The sequence below is a fragment of the Crocodylus porosus genome, unplaced genomic scaffold (genome assembly GCF_001723895.1).
Source record: "Crocodylus porosus isolate Cpor-Errol unplaced genomic scaffold, CroPor_comp1, whole genome shotgun sequence".
Lineage (NCBI taxonomy): Eukaryota > Metazoa > Chordata > Crocodylia > Crocodylidae > Crocodylus > Crocodylus porosus.
In genome coordinates this window covers 42042966-42064475 of record NW_017728906.1, presented here as the reverse complement: position 1 = coordinate 42064475, position 21510 = coordinate 42042966, and the positions used below count along the sequence as shown (strand labels likewise).

At 41.7% G+C, this 21510-nt stretch overlaps 1 protein-coding gene across 2 annotated transcripts in view; it reads left to right on the top strand.

Moving 5' to 3' along the window:
- Positions 1–21510, top strand: part of RIPK4 (receptor interacting serine/threonine kinase 4) — a 31058-nt gene that overhangs the window by 6312 nt on the left and 3236 nt on the right. For both annotated transcript variants that reach the window (XM_019528973.1, XM_019528974.1), the window contains exons 2-7: positions 5139–5430; positions 15026–15174; positions 16111–16160; positions 17668–17826; positions 18823–18929; positions 19702–19960. In XM_019528973.1, coding sequence (XP_019384518.1) covers positions 5139–5430; positions 15026–15174; positions 16111–16160; positions 17668–17826; positions 18823–18929; positions 19702–19960 — 1016 coding nt within the window. The remainder of the gene's footprint in view (positions 1–5138; positions 5431–15025; positions 15175–16110; positions 16161–17667; positions 17827–18822; positions 18930–19701; positions 19961–21510) is intronic.

Here is a 21510-nt window from a genome sequence, read left to right as displayed (position 1 = left end):
ATAACGCTGGCCAGGTACAAATGTTACTCTTTTACTGGTATAAGTGATCAGAAACAAGTCTATACCCATAACAGAACAGAAGTTCAGCACACAGACTAATTTAAAAATGGCGGAACCTAGACTTAGATTTGCTCCCCCCACCAAAGGGTGAATGTGTCTTGTTTGCTACTGATCTAACCTACCTTGCTTGAGGACAACTCTAAGACTGATTCTGCCTCCAGCTTTTTGAATGTCTGCACCTAGCCACTATCTCTTCAATTCACAGATTGAGTGCTATCTTGAATTAAGTGGAATAATCCATAGTTTAGCAACCTTTTAATTGAGCCAATCTATTTCTCAGATTATTTTAGCAATAATTGGTGTTAAAAATTCCAGGTTAACATCAGAAATGTAGAATACTTTTCACTAGCTTGGTACCAGACTAAAACTTGGCTGTGTAGCAGTGGACTGTAATGGGTCTCTCTTGAACTTCTGTCTCTGGGGAGGTACTTCGGTAGTTTTCTTACTGCTGAGTTAGACAGTCCCAAGTGAAAGGAGGACTGAACCAAATGCTATTCCATTTCTGCAAAGATGAGAGAATTGATGAAAGCCCAAGCAAAAACTTCAAAAGTGTATATGGGCCAAAGGGAAGCAGAATAGGATGGCCTGAAGGGGGAACGGTGGATTAAACACGTTCTTTTAGACTTATGGCTAGAATTCTGGCTCTGTGGACTTGTGAGAGATCCTAGGGAGAAAGGTAAGATGTCTTTGTATACCTAGAAATGAATGCAAATATAACAAATACCTGAAATGAAAAGGTCATCCATCGGAACAGGCTTGTTTTTGAAGATGTAGCTGCGGTGATTTTTGGGGAAAATAAAATTCGCTCCCTTCTTTGAGAAACTGTATGTGGGCAATTAAGAAGTATTGTGCCATTTGGCTCTTAAAGATGAATGAAGGTATCCCTTTAGTTTCCATTCACACATCCAGAGAACTAATGTTCACCTGGCAGCCCAGGGGATGCAGTTACAACATAGCATTGAACCTGTGAGGTTTGAGGCCTTTACATCTACCACTGTACATGACACTGAACAGCATTCGCCTAAATACGGGGATGCTTTTTACCCCAAACATGCACTAACCCAACTACATTATTTTGTTTGTCCTCCTTCCTGAGGACACTAATGCAACATATTCTACATGTCCAAACCTTTCAGAGTGTTCCCTTGTTGAAAATCTATATAGAAACCTTTAAGCAGGTAGAGGAAGAAGACCTATTTCAGCACTGTGTGTTTTTGCATGACGCAGGAAAAGGGTTAATATGTGAAGTGCAGATATGAGAAAAGTTGCTTCTGAATATTCTGCTGTTGAATCACTGGACAACCAAGGACTGGTTTGCTCTGATGAGATAACTTGTATTCCTTGCTGCAAAGTTTGGAGGGTGGGGTCCCAAATAAGTGGGTCTCCTCCAGTACGAAAGCATTCCAACTATTCTACTGTGTAGCAGGTGTAGAGTTAACCAGTTGGGATCTTTAATTTTTCCAATTTCTCTCTAGATCAGCATGCAAAATAATTACTAACTTTTTTTAATGCTCCTTGAAAGGAGAGAACTGAAGAGAAGTGGATGCAAAATTGCAATGATCATTTTAGTAGGGTTGGAGTGTTGGTCCAGGAACTATGTGAGAAGGAAGTGGCTTGTGTGTTTTCTAGGTCATATCTTTTTATCAGATTGACCCTATAGTTTGTAAGATATATAGAGATCTCTGTATATAAATAGAACAATGTGCTGTCAGTCCCTGAAGCATCTTTCTTTGTCTTGTGACCTGGCTGGTACATGGCATACAGTTGGCTTTTGAGGGGTTTTTTGAGTGTGGGCCTATGTTGTGATAGGAGTTGGCCTCTGCCACTCTCCTGGAGAGGAGCAAGGAATGAGGATGCCATTCTCTCCTCAGAGAAACTGGAAGAATGGGACCATGTTGGATTGGAGAGATCAACTATCTTAGAAAAAGACAGTTAAGCAGATCAAATACCACTTTTAAGGAATGTTAAAGGTCCCAATTAACTAGAAAGAAGCCCTTCACATAGTGTGTTAATTCAGTCATTGAAGATGGCCTATCTGCTGTCCTCTTCCCTCTGTCTCTTGTAGCTTAGTGTTAGTTTTCTATCCTGTGTCTTTGACCTTTATGAACTTGGTATACCTCCTGACTCCTCTGTTAACCAAGGAACTCCATAGCTCAAACCATGGCTCTAGTGTGCATGTTTCAATAATTGTTGGGTTCTTACTAACTCTGCCCTGTAGTATTCAGACAGATCTTGTGCCTCTGTCTCCAAAGCCAGATGAAGCCTGGTGAATTATGCTGGCTATGCATGTGGCTTGGGGGTAAGGAGTTGGTTTTTCTATTCATGGGCACTCCCTTCTAGCATGCCAAAGACCAACCTGGGTGCTTGTCTACAAAGGCAATTATTTCAGCGGAAAATTGCTGTAGGCAGTAGCAACAGGAGCCAACCTGGAGAGTAGGGAAAAGGTTCCTCCCCTACTGACTTCTCCTTCCTCTTCCCCACAAAGAGACACTTCTTTTCCTCCCCCCTCCTTTTGATGGGGGGTGGAGAATTCTTCAGATAAGTCTTTACAAGAACTAGACTCCTTGGCTATGAAATTGTTTTTCTTCTTCCTGGTAAATGTGATTCACTCATTTCACTCAGCAGTACTGCACTAGATTGTTAAATCAGGGTTCTTACTGATTCCATTCTTCGCTTTGACTGACTAATGTTGAATCACTTACCTTTCCCACTGGGGCTGAAGGGAATTCTTTCCGGTCCCTTTACACGGGGCGGGGGAAGCATTTGAACTAAGTTTTAAATCAAAAGAAAAGTTTTAATATCTAAATCCTGGTTTGAAGAGTGGTGGCTGGCATTTAAAATTTATCGGAATCATTGACCGTATCTAATTTTGTGGTTGGAGATTATCTGTTTTGAGTCCTGTACTCTACAATCCATGTAATCTGGATTTTTAAGGCTGTGATCATTGGCACTCATTTGTATTGGAAATGGCATAAAAAGAATTATACTTTGATAATTTAGCCAAATCCTAGACTCACCAGTCTTTGTTGAGAGACTGCAGTGTCAACATCACTTTTTTTATTTTTGTCTAGATGATGGTTTATAACAATGTAGCAATAAATACCTTGGGCATGGTAAGAGTGGTTGACCTGTCCTTCTGGTGTACTAAATTGTCTTCAGAATATAGTTGTTAATCTCCCAGGAAGAATACACTTTTCATTTTTCTGTGCTAGATCTATGAGTGCTGAATTTAAAATCTTGCTGTAGGAGATCTTGCTCAATTCAACTGGCTTTTTGAATTCTGCAACACTGAATTAGTCATTGTGCAGTAGCACTAGCCAGAGAATTCTAGCCCCTTGGACTTTCAGCTCAGCCCCAGCATAGTAAAACCAAAACAGGATTGAGAGCTACTAAAGAACTTCACTTAACAGTTTTTTTGTAAAGCGCTTTCATCTTATTCTTAAGTCACAAAAACCAGTGATGAAGAAGGAGGACCCACTTCCTTCTTGAGTTAATGGTTTTTTGTTTTCCACAGATTCAGGCAGGGCTGAATCACACTTAGATGTCTAATCAGTAGAGTAGAATCTGACCCTTAATCTGTCAGAACAACAGCTGAAAAAGGTATGAGATTCACTCTTTGTAATGCTGCTTCAAATACACTTAAGGCAGTTCTTTTCATGGTGTGAATTGGCATATTGTTATATTCAAGTGGTGCTTAAATTAGTGAACCACCATATTGGCATTGGCCCTTGAGTTTTTTAAACTGTTGGACCTTGCTGACAGATGTGATGAACAAGACAGCAGTTAGCAGAGCTGGTAGAATTTTGTTATAGATGTTATAAGGGTCTTTGTAAAATAAAGTTCTCGGAGCATGTGGCTCTGACTTTCCTACCTCTTTGTTTTGCTGGTCAGAGACTTATTTGTTCTTACCCATGAGCGAAATCTGTATAGTATTCTGTCTTACTCTCATTAATCTCCTTTTTTTTGGATCAAATTATTATCCTTCCCCCATGACTGACTGTTTTTCTATGCTTGTAGGCAGCTATGGGAGACTCTTTTTCCTTCCAAGTTAGTGTTGACTCCAAGTAAGCAAATAACAATCAAATAATTGTTAAGTGAGGACACTTGTTCTCTCCTACTGTAAGCAATCAGTGTCTTGATCTGGGAGTCGAGGAAAATCTTCATTTCTTACAGGTCAGTACTTAGCACCTCACAGATCAGGCTTCCACGTGACTTGTAAATAATTTATTGATCTCCTTACTTGGCATTTATTCTGGAAACACAATATAGGCATTCAGCTGTGGTGTAAGTTTTGCTTTGTTTTTCAGTGCTGCCTGAGTTGGGTCAATTTCAGTGAACTAACTGAGCATAGTCCATGGTGGAAAGGAACTTACCATGTGTCCATTTAATTTATAACTGGAATCTGTTCCTTCTCTATGGGAGTGGTTTTTCAGATTAGTCCCAGTTCCCCAGATGACTTTGGGGACCTGTGTGTAGCAAGGCAATTGGAGCAATCTGTCTAAATTTGCTTCTGATTAACTTTTATCATGTGAATCACAAAAAGTTAGCTTTTGTAGTCCAGGGAGTTAGCAGTGGTAAACCTGTGTGCCTTAAAATTGTTTTGTTAAAGCAAGAACAGAATGGACAAATGAATTTAATGCTAGCTGCAGAGATTGGATAACTACTTATCTCCAAGTGGAGATTCTGAAATGCATCACGTAGTACTGTAGGCTAATTGTTATAGCATGGCTCCCCACCCAGGCTGGTGGCCTACAGGCCACATGCAGTCAGCAAGGAGTTAATGCAAAAGCCCTGAATTTGCGGTCTAGGTGCTATTCCCACAGGGGTCTTCAGGCTCTCCCTCAGCTTCTCTTTCATGCTCCCACTCCTAAGATCAAGGCAGCACAGCGTGGCCTAAGTCTTGGCACAATGTGGGTGTGCCCATGGGATCTAGCCCAGCAAGAGGTGCCTGCTATGCTGGGCAGCAGGGAGGCCTGTGAAGTTCCCAGTGGCTCAGAAGTTGGATTACCGTGTGTTAAAGTTATGTTTGTGGGTAGGAATAACCCATGCCTTGGATGACATTATTCTCTTTGGCCTAGGGAGCGGATGGAGCTGCTGGAAGAAGCAAAGAAGATGGAAATGGCAAAATTTCGCTATATCCTTCCTGTTTATGGCATCTGTAAGGAACCAGTTGGCTTGGTTATGGAATATATGGAGACAGGATCACTAGAAAAACTCCTGGCCTCAGAACCACTGCCATGGGAACTGCGCTTCCGAATCATCCATGAGACAGCTGTGGGTATGAACTTCCTGCACTGCATGTCACCACCTCTGCTCCATCTGGATCTCAAGCCAGCAAACATTCTGCTCGATGCCCATTATCACGTCAAGGTATGTCTTGGTATTCACACAACTGTTAGGACCTGTTTCTGTCACCGGGGAATTTTTTGCATGACTCAACTACAAGGGGGATGAACAAGCTTAACACAAAGGCACAACCATGATCTCAGCATTCAAAATAAATGCTCACCTACACACTTGCAAAATGAGCTTGTCTTTGGCTTCAATGAGTAATCTTCCTCTCACTTAATTGTATCTAGCCAACTCCACAATACTTAACAAGGTCTCCCTTTGAAGTAGAAAGAGAGAAAATCAGCCTCTAAAAGCTGATTCAACAAAAAAATCTCTGTTCTTGAGGTCTGAGGGAGAATCTGTCAAATCTCTATTTCCTGTGATTTGGCAGGGAGTGGCAGAAGTTGGGGGAGAAGCAGGATAAGAGCAGATGGAGGGAAGAGGGCTGTGGAATGTGGACCTCTTAGTTCAGATTCCAAAATCTTTCCCAGCACATGTTTAGCAGGTTTTTCCATTTGGGATCCTGTTACTCTTCTTATACTCTAGTCCAGGGGTCAGCAACCCATGGCACGCGTGCCAGTCATGGCACACGAGGCCGTTTTGCTCGGCATGCCACCCAGGCTGCTCCCAGCAGGTGCCCTGCTGGCACCATGGCTGACAGCAGCTACCCCAGAGCCTGGGCCAGCTGCAACCAGGAGGCTGCAAACAGCTCCTGCCTCCCCACCCTGGCCCCAGCTGTGCCCCAGTCCCTGGCTCCGGGAAGCAGCTGGTGCTGATGATGCTCCCCACTGTGCTGCCCTGCCCTGCCACCTCTGCAGAGCAGCATGTGGAACCCAGTGTGGCAGGGCACAGCAGGGAGGTGCACGAAACCTGTCTGCTGCTCCAAGCTCCCTGCTGCCCTGGCCGCACTTCCCCTGCAGGCAGGGGCAGCAGCAAGGGGCACAGCCTTGCGCTGCTGCCCCTGTGCACACAGCGAAAGTGTGGCCAGGGCAGTGCAGAGATTGCAGCAGCAGGCAGCTTACCTGTGTGGCTGCTCAGTGCGCTTCCACTCTGGGTCACACTCTGTACTCAAGAGGGCCTGGGGGAGGGCAGCAGGGCAACATTTATGGTTATTAACTATACTAATATATAGTGCATCCTGCCACGTACCCCCTGCCCTAGTTTTGTTTTTCTGGCATGCCAGCACTCCTGCACCTTCCAAGGTAGACATGGTAGTTTTTTCAGCACTCCAGCCAAAAAACATTGCCTACCTCTGCTCTAGTCCATGCTCATGGGCTTGGAGCTAGAATATTAGCTAAAAATTAACTTGGGCTTGTAGAGAACTAATCTTCTCCCTGGGCTTGATGATCTGAAACACTAAATCTTCTCTTGCCGCCTACATCCAAAGAAGTTCATGTTTAGAGGTTTTCATGGGCTCAATAGTTAAAATAAATAAATAAATTCTTCTTGAGCTCAGTGTCACACAAACTAAAGCATTATTCTTTTGTGGAAGTGTTCCTAACTATTTCATCCACTGTGTAAAAATTTTCTTTTATTTGGCATTTGTGGTTTATGTTTGTTATATAACTTTTGGGCCTGATCCTGACAATGTTGAAGCTTGTGATTTAAAACTCTCAAAGTCTGATCTGCAGAAGTCAATGAACTGGTTGGCTGACTGGTTCAGGTGATGTGTAAAGAAATATTTAAGTGCTCATCTATCCCCCTCCAGAACTAAATAGTTTATTCTAATCCATCGGCTCCTGAATTGCTTTGTTCTGGGTTAAGCACAACTCTTGGAGAGAAGAACTACAAGGCAGATAAGTGTGTGCAAAACTGCGTTTTGTTCCCAATACCAGGAGAGCCTAATGTGTTTGCCTGGAATGTGAGCACTGAGCTGGGATGACTTTTTTTTGTTTAGGTTCTAGGTGATGATGACTATGAGAAGTTCTCAGTAACTTTCCAGGAGAGTTGTGGTAATTCAGCTCTTCTGAAAATCATACTGCTGTGCTACAAGAAGCCCGGCTTGAATTCTGTTTACAACAGAATTATCAGATTTGTTTAAATTCAGGGCAGGGGAGAACTCCTACTGGCTGCACAGTCAGAATTATAACAGACTCATTTTAGGTAAATCAGACTTGAAGCAAGTGTTCAGATCTCTATTATAGCTAAGCAACTTGTTGGCTCTCTGGTGGGGGAATTTTCCTTATGAAAAACAGATTGTAGTCTAGTGGCTTGATGGTGTTGTGAAAGAGACAATTTCTGCTATTCAAAGTGTGCCTTGTGCCTACGAAATGCTTGGTGGTTATTGTTAAGAATTGGTTTGATAATTTATTTTTGCATAACTTAATTTTTTTTAAATCCAAATTCTTGGTTTGCCTGGAGGTTCACAGCATACAAAGTGTTGGACGGGATGTGCAGGGGTTGCAACACTCCATACAGATGCAAAATGTCCTATCCCTAAACCATCTGAGGGGGCACCAGTAGCTGATTGCCAACCGGGGGGGGGTCGCCAGCACTTCCGGTTTTGCTGCCTGCGCTTACAGGGTTGGCGATCGGCTGCTCACGGACCAGTGTCAATCTCAGGGAGGCATCAGACAGTGCTTCACTCAGCACCCCCACTTTCTGGCCAGCAAGGGCCAATCTCAGGGGGGCACGTGCCCCTCTGTGTCTCTCCCTACACGTCGCCTATGCCCTATACCGTGCCAAACAAATGCTGTTCCAGGCTCTTCTTTAAAAACCTTTAAAGAGGTTCTACAGCTTCCTTAGGCAGCTTCTTCCATTGTCCTGCTGCTCTTCCAGTTATGAAGATTTTCTTGAGATTTTAATTTGTGTTGCTGTAGTTCTAAGCTCATTGTCTCCTACCCCATCCTCCCTGGTAAGGGAGAACAGTTTTTCTCCATGTTCTTGATGGCAGTTTTCAAATATTTGAAAACTGCCATCATGTGTCGTCTCTGCTATCCCCCCTCCCCACCACATGTATTTGGTTCCTTCAGCTTTCCCTCATACAGCTTGATTCTATCCCCGTTTATATTTTTCTTGCTGTCTAAGGCTACCAAGAGGCTGTATGGTAAACTGGTATTGGCATAGATTTTGGGTGGTGATGGAATGAGAAGGGAGGCATGTGTGAAGACTGCACTTTTCACTGTGGTCAGGGTTTGATGTTCCTAATATACTTTTGTTCCTGCTCAGTGAATTGGCACTCTGAATACCCTGGCCAGCTCCCAAGGCCTTTGGGGGCAGTTGGATCACACCCTTTCTGTGATGGGACATAAAGGGCTAAATATTGCATCTTCCAGGCATTTGCAGTGCCAATACATGGTGATGCATCTCTGCATAAGTGGGGCACAGGGGGGCATATTTTTTGGAGTTCCTTTACTCTAAAAATGTGGCCTCAAAGCTCCCTTTTATGTTGAGCCAAACCCATTATTGAACATCAAATCCTGCAGCTTCATTTGATCTATATTTTTGATGGCCAAAAGCTTGTGAGTTGCATGTTCTTACTTTTAAATGGCAGTTTAATTAGCAGGTGACCTGCTCCTAATGGAATCTGAAAATAAGTGAGCAGGCTGAAGAAGAGTGGACTAACATTTTGGTGGAGGGGAGGTTCTCTACCAAGTATTTGCCCTGGAGCCAAAAAGCAAACAGCTTCTAAGCAGAGTGAGCTGGAAATGCTGCTGTGTCCCACCACCACTTAAAATGCAAATACATCCTTCTCTTTTAACAAGCATAAAATTTACTTTGAAAATTCCAGGTGGTGATAATACTAACTTCAGTGCAGTGCTGTTGCATTAGTCATCAAGCTGCTGCCTCCATTCCACAAAGTTGTCTCTTGGGCAGTTGCGCAATAGTTTTGCTGAATTGTTTTATTATTTGTGGGGAGGGGAATAATTAAAAGGGTGGTGATAACTACAGGGAATAAATGTACATATTTCAGACACATGAAGGGTGATGTCTTGTCACCTTTTTACTGTCAAAATTTGCTAAGCCCTTGCTAAGCATTTTTACAGTTTATGCTACTTCTCTAAATAGTGTCAACGGAGATGGTCAGAAAGGCATGATAGTTCTGTTAACCCTGTTCTCTGCAATCACAAGATTACTCCCAAGACTCATTTTTTCTTAATGGCATTGGTTCACTTTCAGATGCAGGTCTTGTTGTAACTCCCTTTAGACGACTATTTCTTGTTCTCATGGTCTTTGTCATTGGGTATCAATCTGTACTATCCTTTTCTTAATGTCAACTCATTGATCCTAGTTCTGCAGGCTTGTACCCACCAAAATAATCCTCCACTCTCTTTTATTATTTGCATCCTTCAAATATTTATAGACTGTTTATCACAGTTCCTCCATTAATTGAAGTACATCCAATTAGCTGTTTTAAGCTTCTCTCTGATTTCCCAATAAATTGCAAGTTGCTTTCTGGTAACTTTTTTGTTTTTCATCTACCATGAAGCCAGCTAGCCTCATGTGCTGCAATGCCCATGTCTAACTTGCTGGCAACCACTATCTCTAAGGAGTTCTCTTCCCATTACGCATCTGTGTTTCAGATCACTTTTCCCTGTATTATTAGTTTGTATTTTTCCAGGCTAATTTCGTTTTTGTTACATTCTACTTCTGTTTCCAATCTGTTTCTGGATTCTCCTTCCTATCCTAATTGGTATTTGTGATTCAGCCATTATAACCTGCCAATTTTTTTTTCCTTCTTTTTTTTCATTTCAGTACTTCCAGATCTCTTTTTTACAAAGGGTTTTAGATAAGACTAACAGCAATACATTCATTGCTCTAAGCTCCCCCTTCAACTCAGTTTTGCTTTTTATCACTGACAAATGCAGACATTGCAAAAGTTAGAACTTTAGAAGAACACAGTTGGTTTGAAAGCAATTTCCATCTTAAAATTACTACTATGAGTATTTCATTAGGACTGAAAAAAGTTAGACCCATTTTCTCTTTGTTTACTCTGGGCACAGTCACTCTTTTCTAGGATCTATTAAACATTTAACTATTAAAAATGTAACAGAAAAGTGTTCAATATTTCAAGATACGTTACTTGAAAAGCACCTTTTTAGAAAGGGAAATTGTAAATTTGAGTCCCTTTTATAAAATCTGTGTTTCTAACGTCTTGGTGCAGTAGTGTATCTTGGGAGGAGCTAGTGTCATTCACTGTTTAAGCTGTAATCGACCAGTTTTATCCAATCCGTGCTTCTCTGTAACATTACAGACAATTGCAACTGAATCTTGAAAAAACAGGTCCTTACATTATATTGCCTAATATGCTTCTAATCGTGCTTGTTTAAAATGATGATGCTACTAGTCTTTAGAAGGAATATGAAGGAAAAACCTAAAAGGAAGGTCTAATACCATTTTTGAATGAAGGTTTTGTTTCATTTCCCCAAGAAATTTCCCATCTTGTGTCCTCAAAGGCTAAACCAGCAATTTTTAACACTTTCAGATTATACTAGTTGATGCAGCAGTTTGCTTCAACCCCGTCAAATATGACGCTACCCTAGAAATTCAAAAGGATGAACTTTAGAGTTTTCTTACCTCCAAACTGCAGCTCACCACACCCATACAATACAGTACAGGTTTTTAAAAATACCTTTTCATTTCCAAAGAGTCAACAAAGAACAACATGACAGTGTTCCACCTGCCCAGGTATGTGACGACATCTGCCAATGACAGAATCACCAAACATGCCAGCACAAATTAATAATTAATCTTGTCTGCTTGTATTATATAACTAAAAAAACAAACTTCTTATGCACCCTGTGCCTGATTGATGCAGTGAACCTAACTGGTGCCTGGATGCCCTTCAGTATTGTTCACAGAAAAATAATGCACAAGTTCAGTTGGAGAGCGTTTTGTGCTCTCACTCCCCAGCGTGCTTTGTGTAGCATATGCTGTAGAGAAACACAGTTAAAGCTGGTTGTTACTTTGCAGACTTAGTGCCGGAGTCTGAAGTAGCTGGGAGCAAAATGAGCTTTATGTGCAAATGTAATGAGTAGACGAAAATGAATATGCCATGCATCTTGCTTTTGCTTGGGGGCTGCTGTCTTTGGCATGTCCATATGACAGTAGATTTTGAGGTTGTGCTTGACCAAACTGAGATGCTGAAAGCTACAAATGAGCTCACTATGTACTGGTCATTGGAATGGAAGTATCTGCAAGATGAAGCATCAAAGAAATGTTGTGTCTAAGGCCTGTGAAGAAATCGAAACCTGAGTGGAAAGAAATAATGTGATGCTCTCAACTTCAGGAGTAAATGCTGTTGTAATATTGGTGCAAAACAATGTTTTATAAATACTGCATGCATAATGGTTCATATAGCTCTTCTGGCATGAAATTTAAAAGCCAAGATGTTATTAGCCATCTAAATAAGAAGAATCCTGGGCCTCCATACAGGAACTAGGCCACGTTCTCCCCCCCCCCCGATCATCATCTCCCACTATGCAGGAATCTATCCTCTCTGCCTCAGTTGTAGCTACATTTTACCTGTGCTTTATATTATGGACTTCTTATGAATCACTTGGAGATGAAAGCCCGGTGAAATAACTTAGGAGGAATAAGAATTACTCTAACAATGGTGCAATCTGCAAATACTTTTGAGAGTCTTCAGATGTCTCTGTGCTTTTGTTATTTAGAAGAGATCCTTTCTAAGAACACATGCAAACTTGCCTCAGTGTGTACAAAACAAAAGATAGATTACAAAATGTGTGTGGAAACAGTTAATGAAAGTCAAAAAGCTTTAAAGGGCTACATTTTCCCACTTGTATGACTCCTATTAAGCTCAGTAGTCTGATTTACTTCGAAGGTCTGATTTGAACCTGAAAAAAGCTCACTCCAGAATATGCCGCGTAGGTACAGTACCTTAATTTTCAGTGCCATATGTGATACGTTGGCACACACCAGGCAACTTTGCAGTTAAATTCTTTTTAGTCCACACAAATGTGATCCCTTTGTATTGTCTCTGTAAGGTATGCCAGTGTATGTATTTACAACACATGCACCAGAGTGCACTGTCCTGTTCCAGTGTTGGTTGTTTCTTTGCTTTTGTAAGTTCAAAGAGTAACCTTTAATCTTGCTTGTAGATTTTTGAGTTGCTCCCTCTGCCTTGGCTGTCCCAAGGATCTGTACAGAAAGGGTGAAGCTTGCCCTTTTTTAGCAAGCTCCCCTTCTGAGCACCAAAGTTCATGCATGAGTGCTGTTTGTATTTTCCCCTCCAACTGAACTAAAACTAAATGATTCAAAGTCTTGCACTTGTTTAGCCAGTTCATTACTTTTACAGCAGGGGTGTCAAAGTTATGGCCCATATCTGGTCTGTGTAGCTTTACAATCTGGCTTGCCAGTTTTGGACCACCCCTAAATGCTACAGGGGGCATGCACTGGCTCTGGTCCCCTGCACTGCAAAATGTTCATGGAGCCAGTCTGGGGCATACTATGCAGTGCACTGAATTAGACCTGGCACTCTGGGTGATGCACTCGGCACAGGGGGCTGGTCCAGGGAACACGCTGCTGGCCTCGGGGCTGGACCAGATTGGGCTCACAGACCAGCCCTGCATGCTGGACCCAGTGCATAAGGCCAGTCCAGGATGGGTGCTGCATGCAACATGTACCCCATGCCAGCTCCATCCCCAAGCCCTGAATGGGAGTTGGCATGCACCATATATGATGTGGGGCTTTTCCAGGGCATGCACTGCATGAAGTGCCTGCACCAGCCCGACCTTGCGTGCTGGTTCTGGTGCATGAGGCCGGTCTGTGGGGCTGATCCAGCCAATGGGGCTGGATGAGTTTTACACCTCTGCTTTACAGCTTTAAAATGCTCATCTGCCATACAGCTCACTTCAGACATGAACAGTTAACTACTTTTCAATATGTCACCCAGTACCAGAGCTCTCCCAAGGGTATTCTGTTCAGACTTGCGATAGCTGGATTGCTTTAAAGAAGAATCGAAGGGTGTATTTATTTTGCAAGCATGCACAGAAGCACTGAGCATCCCTGAATCCTGCAATTCGGGGTGCTGCAGGTGCCTAGCACCTTTTGAAAATCAGACCCTGACAAGTATGTGCCTGCTGGTCTACATCTCTTCCCTCCTTCCTGGAACACTCCACTGCTGTGCTAGATCTTATGGTGGATTATGATGGCAGTTGTTCGCTCTAGCAACGATGTTTCCAGACAGTTTTGGAGTGAGAGTGTCTGATTCCTTGTGTCTAGAGGGAAATTTCTGTTTAGAATCTAAAAGACTTTGTTAGACTTCTGAGACTTTTACTGGGGAGAAACCATAAAACCTGCTGTAAAGTCAGAATCTCAGAGAATTTTTATAAATATAATATGACCTATTGATTTGAGGTACACCTGAAACTTTTTCCAAGGGAGATGCTACAAAGAACAAAAGGTGCTAGATGAAAGAGTCACCAGAAGATGTGGTGCCTTTTGCGTGAAGGGGAATGTTGTGTAGGTGGACAAAATATTTCCAAAGCACCAATGAAAATCATTTAGGGTCTCTTGAAAAATCTTCTCCTGTTCCCTGTCCTGGTATCTAGCACATGATGAATGTACTACATTATATTTTAGAACAGAGGTGGTCAACCCATGGCACGTGTGCCACAAGTGACACAGGCTGCATGTATGTGGCATGCGGCAGATCAGGGAGAGAACAGGGATCACAGCATTTGAGCAGGGATCAGAAAGCAGAGCCACAGATTTGGTCAAGGAAGGGGATCAGAATGACGCTTGGAGAGGGTGTGGGGTTCACCTTGTGGTGTGTCTACCTAAAAGCAGTGGGGGACCTACATTTTTGAGCTTTCTAGAACAGCTGGGAAAATATTAAAGTACCACAAGAAACATGCTTTCTCTCTCTGTTTGCTTTCTGACTGTGCTGTGCTTTAGAGGGCAAATGAATGCATATTTGTTTGACACTTCAGATTAAACTGGAGGCGTTTCCTTTTAAAAGAGAACTTGCCATCACTTGTTTTTGTTCCTTTCAGCCGGATTCACTGCGTTGCTGCACCAACTTGCTGTATGCATTGGCTGCCAAAAAGGGTTCCCTGCTATTTTTAATGTTTCTTGCCTGTCTCCAGATGCTGTTAATGTTTGACCCATAGATACGTGGTTACTGAAATTTGTACTATGTGATAAGGCGGAGAGGTTTTGTGGGGGGGTGGGTTCTGCATTCTCTGCACAGGTTTTGTGACTTGGCTTGCTCCAAGCTGAGAAACAGGACTCTGAAGCATGCAGAACACTTTCCAGTTGTTTCCTACTTGAAGGGGAAAAGAGTGACCATAGCACTAATATGCAGACTGCATTGTCCAGATGTGACTAATCATGTGAAATTGTCCCAACATGTCATAAATACATGCTAATTGTATGAGCTAACTAAAAATAAAGCGTCTCTTTTTTGAGTTAATAAGATTCATTTAATCTTCATGAAGCAACTACTAACTTTACTAATAGCCTACCTAGAAAAGAATAAATATAACTCTGTCGTATCATCGTTTTTACAGGTTTTAGTAGCAAAGTATTTCCAAATGGCAATTTGCTTTAATTTAAAGGCTGTGACAAGAAAACTCATACTGTAGTTGAGAGGGGAGGAGGCATTAGCCTTTTTTAGGTAAAATAATCTGGAATCTTATTGTTGGGCATGTTTGTGTTCTATTCCCTGCAGATTTCTGATTTTGGACTAGCAAAATGCAATGGCCTCTCACATTCCCATGATCTCAGCGTAGATGGTTTATGTGGCACTATAGCATATCTGCCTCCAGAGCGTATAAAGGAGAAGAACCGATGCTTTGACACAAAACACGATGTGTACAGGTCAGTCATCTGGGCATAGATCTGAAAGCTTGTTTAAAGGATACAGAATGGTAGAGCTGAGCTCTTTGGTGTCTTGTTCAATTTCAAAGAGAATTGGGGGGGGGGGAAGGGGGGAGAGTGGTCCAGGCTTTGACACAGACAGGCTTATGAATGTGCTCCAATTCGAGTGAAGCCTATGCAGAATTGAAGCTTTGGTACTTTACTTGTTTTTAAGATTCTTTTTCTTTTGAGTAGTATTGTTAACAAATTGCACATTTTACATGAATGTGTATCATTATAAGTCAAGACAAGAACCTAAAATAATAAAGGTGTTAGATCCTGTGTTTTTAGTATTGTGGAAACCCCTTTAGAACCTGTGATTTAACAGGTTTCTTTAATTGCATTTATTTATTTGTTTTTAAAGGAACGAGCCTAGGAGTACCTTTCTATATGCTTTTTAGACTCAGTCAAAGCCATATCTTGAGCTTATTACAAGTGAGTGAGCATTTTGCCACTGACTCCACTGGTGCCTGGATTTCATCCTTTAGTACCAGCTTCTGTTTACTTTTATTAGGAAAATTAAGTTCTAAACAGACGAGACTAAACTGTGGGCTGGCTTTAGTTTTTGGTTTTTGAATTTTACAAAATTTGTCCAATAATTCCCTACTGCACTGAGTTAGTGACTGAGTTTTCAATGAAAACAATTCTAACATTCTGTATGAACAGTTAAATACCTTCCTGTAAAACCTGTGTTTTTCACGTTAACTGCTATTAAAACATGTATCCATAGGCTAGGCCCCAAACCATCTCATTATATATAGTCATTTACCTATTACGTGTACTCTACTTCAGTGATTTGCATCTTGGGTTATTTTCAGTAGTTTTGATTGATATTTTTTGGGTGGGAGGTGTTTTCTTTTAATCTTATATAAAGATGCACGTGTTGTTTTTTGACAGTTTTTCCATCGTGGTTTGGGGAGTTCTTACACAAAAGAAGCCTTTTGCAGGTAAGCCAATGTGGTTTTATTCAGAAGGTTCAGATTTTGGATGTGTGCAACAAAAAACATAATTCTTAAACCCATTGCCAGGTTCATAACCCATACTCAAACATGATTGTCTCGGGCAACTTCTGCCTTTTCAGTTTCTAGAGCATGTGTGCTGCTGATCCCGTTATTATGGTTTGGACTTTATATATTTCAGTCATGCTTTGAAAGTAGTCCTACATCTTTTAATATTTTGGAAATGTAACCATAAGACCATTAACTATCCTCCATCTACAGAGGATTTGGTATTGATGCAAGTTTTCCGTGCCTGTCTAAAGTCATTGCGTAGCTCAGTGAGAATTCAAAATGCATCCTCTGGTAGCCCCTAAAAAATGGCAAACTGCAGAGTCACCTGTCAAACTGTGTCTACAGAAACTGTATACTAAAAAGCCTCTCTGCAGTTGTAGACCCTGGATGCAGGTCTGCTTTTAAAAAGTTGTCTGGTATCTAGCACATGATGAATGTACTACATTTATAAATAAGATCAGCTTACTCATGGCTGTCCCCTCAAATGTCTAAAAAAATCATCCTGTATAATTGACGCTCCACCAACCATCTATTTTTTATCAAGTGCTAGATCCTGTCCCCCTTTGTTACCACAGTTCTCGAGTTTGTTGTTCTATGGCTATTCTCTAGTGCTGCTTTCGCTTTATATAAAAATTTTATGTAGACAGTGGGCGTGTCTACATGAGATGCCTAATGCGCAGTAGACTAGTTCTATTGTGCCTTAGTGTGTCGGGGCAAAAGCCACACTAATATGCAGTAGAATTATTCTACTGTGCATTAATCTTTACAAAAAGACCATGCACCTTTCCTACTGTACAGTAGCGCTGGTTACTGCGCATTTAGTTAGTACCTCATATTAGAGGTATTAAACTTAATGTGCAGTAGCAATAGTGCATTAATGCATGCTATACATCCAGTGCTATACACCCAGTGTGAGAGAGAGATAAGAGTCCCAGCAACAGTAACCCAGAACTGTATTTCTCTCTAACTCAAGTTTTGTAAGGTGCCCTTATCCACTGACATTTAACTGGTGTTAAAAAAAAACAACTAATGTCGCTGGGTATTTTGTGTGTCATTCCTGAAGTTAAAATACACATTTTTCATACTGTCTTAGAAATATGTTTCAGACCTGAAGAATCATAGAAAATAGGGCTGCAAGTAAACACCTCTAATCCTCTAATCCATCCCTTGGCTGTAACACAAGATCAACTATACCTAAGCCATTCCTGGCAGATCTAGCTTGTTCTTAAAATCTTCTAATGATGGAAATTCTCCCGCTTCTGTAGGCAACCCACTCCACTGGTTCACTACCCCAAGGTCAAAACATTTTGTTCTAGAACTTACAACAGCAAGCCAAATGAAAGCCAAATTTCCAGTGAATAAATTGAACTTGTGCTAAAGAAATTAAAATGTTAATACTGTCATTTTATTAAGATGTGTCCATTTATATCCTTTTAATCTGCAGAAGAAAACAACATCTTGCATATTATGGTCAAAGTAGTTCAAGGCCACCGCCCAGAACTACCTACTGTTTCCAAATCCAGACCTCGCTCATGTAATAACTTGATTAGACTGATGCAAAAGTGTTGGCAAGATGATCCTAGTAAGCGGCCAACATTTCAAGGTAAGATTTTTCTGGTAATCTAGCTGCCCATTTCTCTTGTGAGTCACTTCATTGCTCAGGACTATATTAATACCTGGGTTAAATCCCACAGGCAATAGTGAGAAAATAGTATGTTGTGTAGTAAAGAAGCTATACAGGCAATATTCACATGTGGAGGAAGGGATTATATGGAGGCAGGTCTGACCATGATAAAATGTCATGTAAACATTTTAGAAGTCAGAGCTGTACTGAACTGGCTAATCCCCAGATGCGTTGTCTAGGAGGAGTGCAAGTAGGTTCACTTCCGAAAAACATCCTGGCCAAGGCAGGATTTGGCATGGTGTCGGGGAGTGTTGGACACCCTGCTTTCCTGTTGATTTGCTGCTGTTCAACAAAGAGATTGGGTTTTTTTAATACAACCGATTCATCTTTCATTCTTTCTGGCAGTAATGACACAACCCTGATCTTAGTCTTCAGCTTTTCCCAAACAAAATTTGAAAGTGCTCCAAATAGTAGATGCACAAGAGAATATCATAATTGTCCTCAGATTGTTTAATGCTAATTGCATGAATGAGTGAATTAATTTTCCTCCTTTCCCCACCCCTCCACACACCTACACCTACCTGTACTATAGGGGATTGGTTAACTGAAGCCAAGGAGTATTCCACCTCTTAGTCGTACTTAAATCTGATCAAGCAGTAGTGACAAACTTGTTACCATTATGCATCTTGTTGGCTTGGGGTCCAGCATCTTGTTTTACCTATTTCATTTTCTTGCAAAAGGGTGTCCATAGTTGGTCATTGGCATTCAGACAGATGCATGATTTGGTGTCTATGAAGGCTTAGTTATGCTCTCACATCTACACAGGAGGGGACAGAATATCTGATAGCAGACAACATAGAAAAGATCTCAGGATATGTGTTCTTTGGGTAGAATAAAACCTTATCTCTGCTGCTGCTCTTATGAAGTTATGTTAATCTCAAACTGCTATTAAAAGGCTTTTTTGCATCTTTAAAGAAATCACTTCAGAAACAGAGGACTTGTATGAAAAACCAGAAGATGAAACAAAGGAAACTGTAACCCAGGACCTGGACACCAAGCGTTCCCAAGAACTATGTTCTGAGGTAACTTACTTTTCCCTTTCATGCAGATTTTTATGTACAAGGATCTCTTGATTTACATACCCTGTTATAATTACTAATCACTCTTCCAAGCTGTTTTCTCAGCACTGTCTTTCAGGCAAAAGTGTTTTTCAGTGAATGTATTTCAACCTTATTTTCAAACAATTGCTATGGGGAGATAACAGCCACGGGGTTTTGGAGTTGGGTGTTTCTGTGATTAGAAGCAAGGCAGGGTGGGTTGCTTTGGGAGGGGCAAAATTATGCACTGCAGTGAAAGCTAAAAACTCTGTGATATGACGTGATGGAGCTGGAATGGGGGAGAAGCGAATACTAGAATTGCTTCAGAAAGATGTTAGAAAGCCAGATTAGGAAAGAAAAACTCTCAGTGGGTATCTTCTCCATGTTGGCCTTTCCTGCAGTCTGTGTCATGCAGGACAGAGAACAGGTGGTTACAGCACCAAAACACAGTAGGTGCTGAGGAAGTCCAGGTCATGAGAGTGAACTCCCTGAAGCGGGAAAGGTCTGATATTAGAAGTGACAGGAAGGGAGGAAGCAACTGAATTGAGTGCTTCCTACACGTACTGCATCCTGTATCTGTCCTCTTCTGGGTACAATCTTGTTTTTTTATTTAAGCATAGAGCTTAAATCTGGATTTTATTCTACCAGTCCTCCCCCTTCTCCCACCCCCAAATGGGGAGCCAAACATTTCTAAAAGTCAGTGGTTTTTTTGTTTTTTTTGTTTTTTGTTTTTTTGGTTTTTTTTGTTTTTTTGAAGGGAAGGCACACAGTATCCCAAGCAAAACGAGCATCCGCTCCGGTGTCGGCTAAGGATTACAGCCTTTCGGAATTGTTGTCCCAGCTGGATTTGGGAATTTCGCAGACAGTTGAAGGCCCTGAGGAGCTGAGCCGTAGCTCTTCTGAGTCCAAACTTGCTTCCAGTGACAAGAGACTTTCAGGAATTTCTTCTGTGGATTCAGCCTTTTCGTCTCGAGGTTCCCTGTCTTTGTCCTTTGAGAGAGAGAACTCTGGAAATGGTGAGCCTTGGCAACTGTATTCATGGAGAAAGGTTGGGGAATGCTGTTTTACAAATCAGTCCACAAATCCTTGCACCAACTCTGTTATAGCCTTAGCACTGTTATTTTATTCACCTAGATGCTCAGGAAATCCTAAAGCTGAAATTGGAAAGCAGCATGGAACTTTGAAACAAAGTTGACAGTTTTCTAAAACAGATGCCTAAATTTGGGTACTTAAATAGAATTTAATAGATTTGGGGTTATTACTTATCATTGGAAAATAAAATCAAGTGACACCAGGAAAGGCCTCCCAGACCCGAAAGTCCACTCCCTGTATTCGGAAGGAACTTTGTTGGAGAGATTCCACAAGAACATCCACATCCCTTCCAGCTCCTATTGCACCCTTCTTCAGAAACCTACAACAAGCTGCAGGTAAAGAGCAAGGGTGCCACTAACTCTTTTACCACTTCAGTGATAGGAAACTTGTTAGGAAAAAGACCATGGCTGCCTCCTACAGAAGGCAAAAAAAGGTCTCCCAAATCAGATTTGGCAAAGGAAAAACTTATTGGTGACCACAGACCCGGCAGTTGGTTTGATCCTAATTGCATGAGGAGATGCACTCTTGTACCCTGCCTGCGGTCAATGTCCAGTGCTTCAAAGGAAGGCGGTGGTGGTAATGTGAATGCTGGTGAAAACAGAAGCTAAACAATAATGCATTCTTGGTGGGGAAAGAGAAATTCTTCCTGGCCACTACAGGTGACCAGCAGAAGCCCATCTTCATGGAGATGGAGATTTCAACCCTTCCTCATGATATTAAATTCAGTTCTACATACCACTCTTGATTTATTTCTGCAGCAGTGCCTCTGTCCTGTTTTACTGTCCCTTCTGTCTTGAAAGCAATTAAAGTTCCTTGACAACTGTTTTATTTAGAACACCAAAACTTTACTCTCTTAATTTCCAATCTGAGTTTGTTTTGTGACCAGTTTGTAGCCCACATTGTTTGTATCTAGGTCTTGTGCCAGCATTGTTCTTTAACTTAAATAAAAGAACAATATTTCTGACATTGACCTTACAAATTAGTAACTGTCTCCTATGTTAGCCTTTGTTTTGCAAAATAAACAAGTCAATCTCCAGCCATTGAGTAAATTTTTTTCCACTCCCCTAAATATTAGGGGTGTGTGAAACAGGCTGTATTCAATTTGGATTCAGATTTGGCCTGAATTGGGGGAATGCGATTTTGATTCGAATCACTGTCCCGATTCAGTTTGGCCAAATCCAAATATTCAATGCCGATTCCAAGAATCGGCGATTTGGCCTAGACGTTTTTTCTGCATACTGTGAGGTACCAGGCATGGCTTGTGAATGCTGTAATGCTGGGGCAAATGCGGTGTCCCTCAGGAGCGCGGGGGGCCCCACCGTGTGCTTGGTGGCAGACCTGGAAGTGTATTGGAAGTGCTTCTGGTCTACTTCCAGGTCTGCTGCCAAGCACGCCGAGGACCCGCCCCCCATGCTCACTTGTGATGCTCCATCCACCTCAGCATTCACAAGCCACCTGGTACCTTGAGGTATAT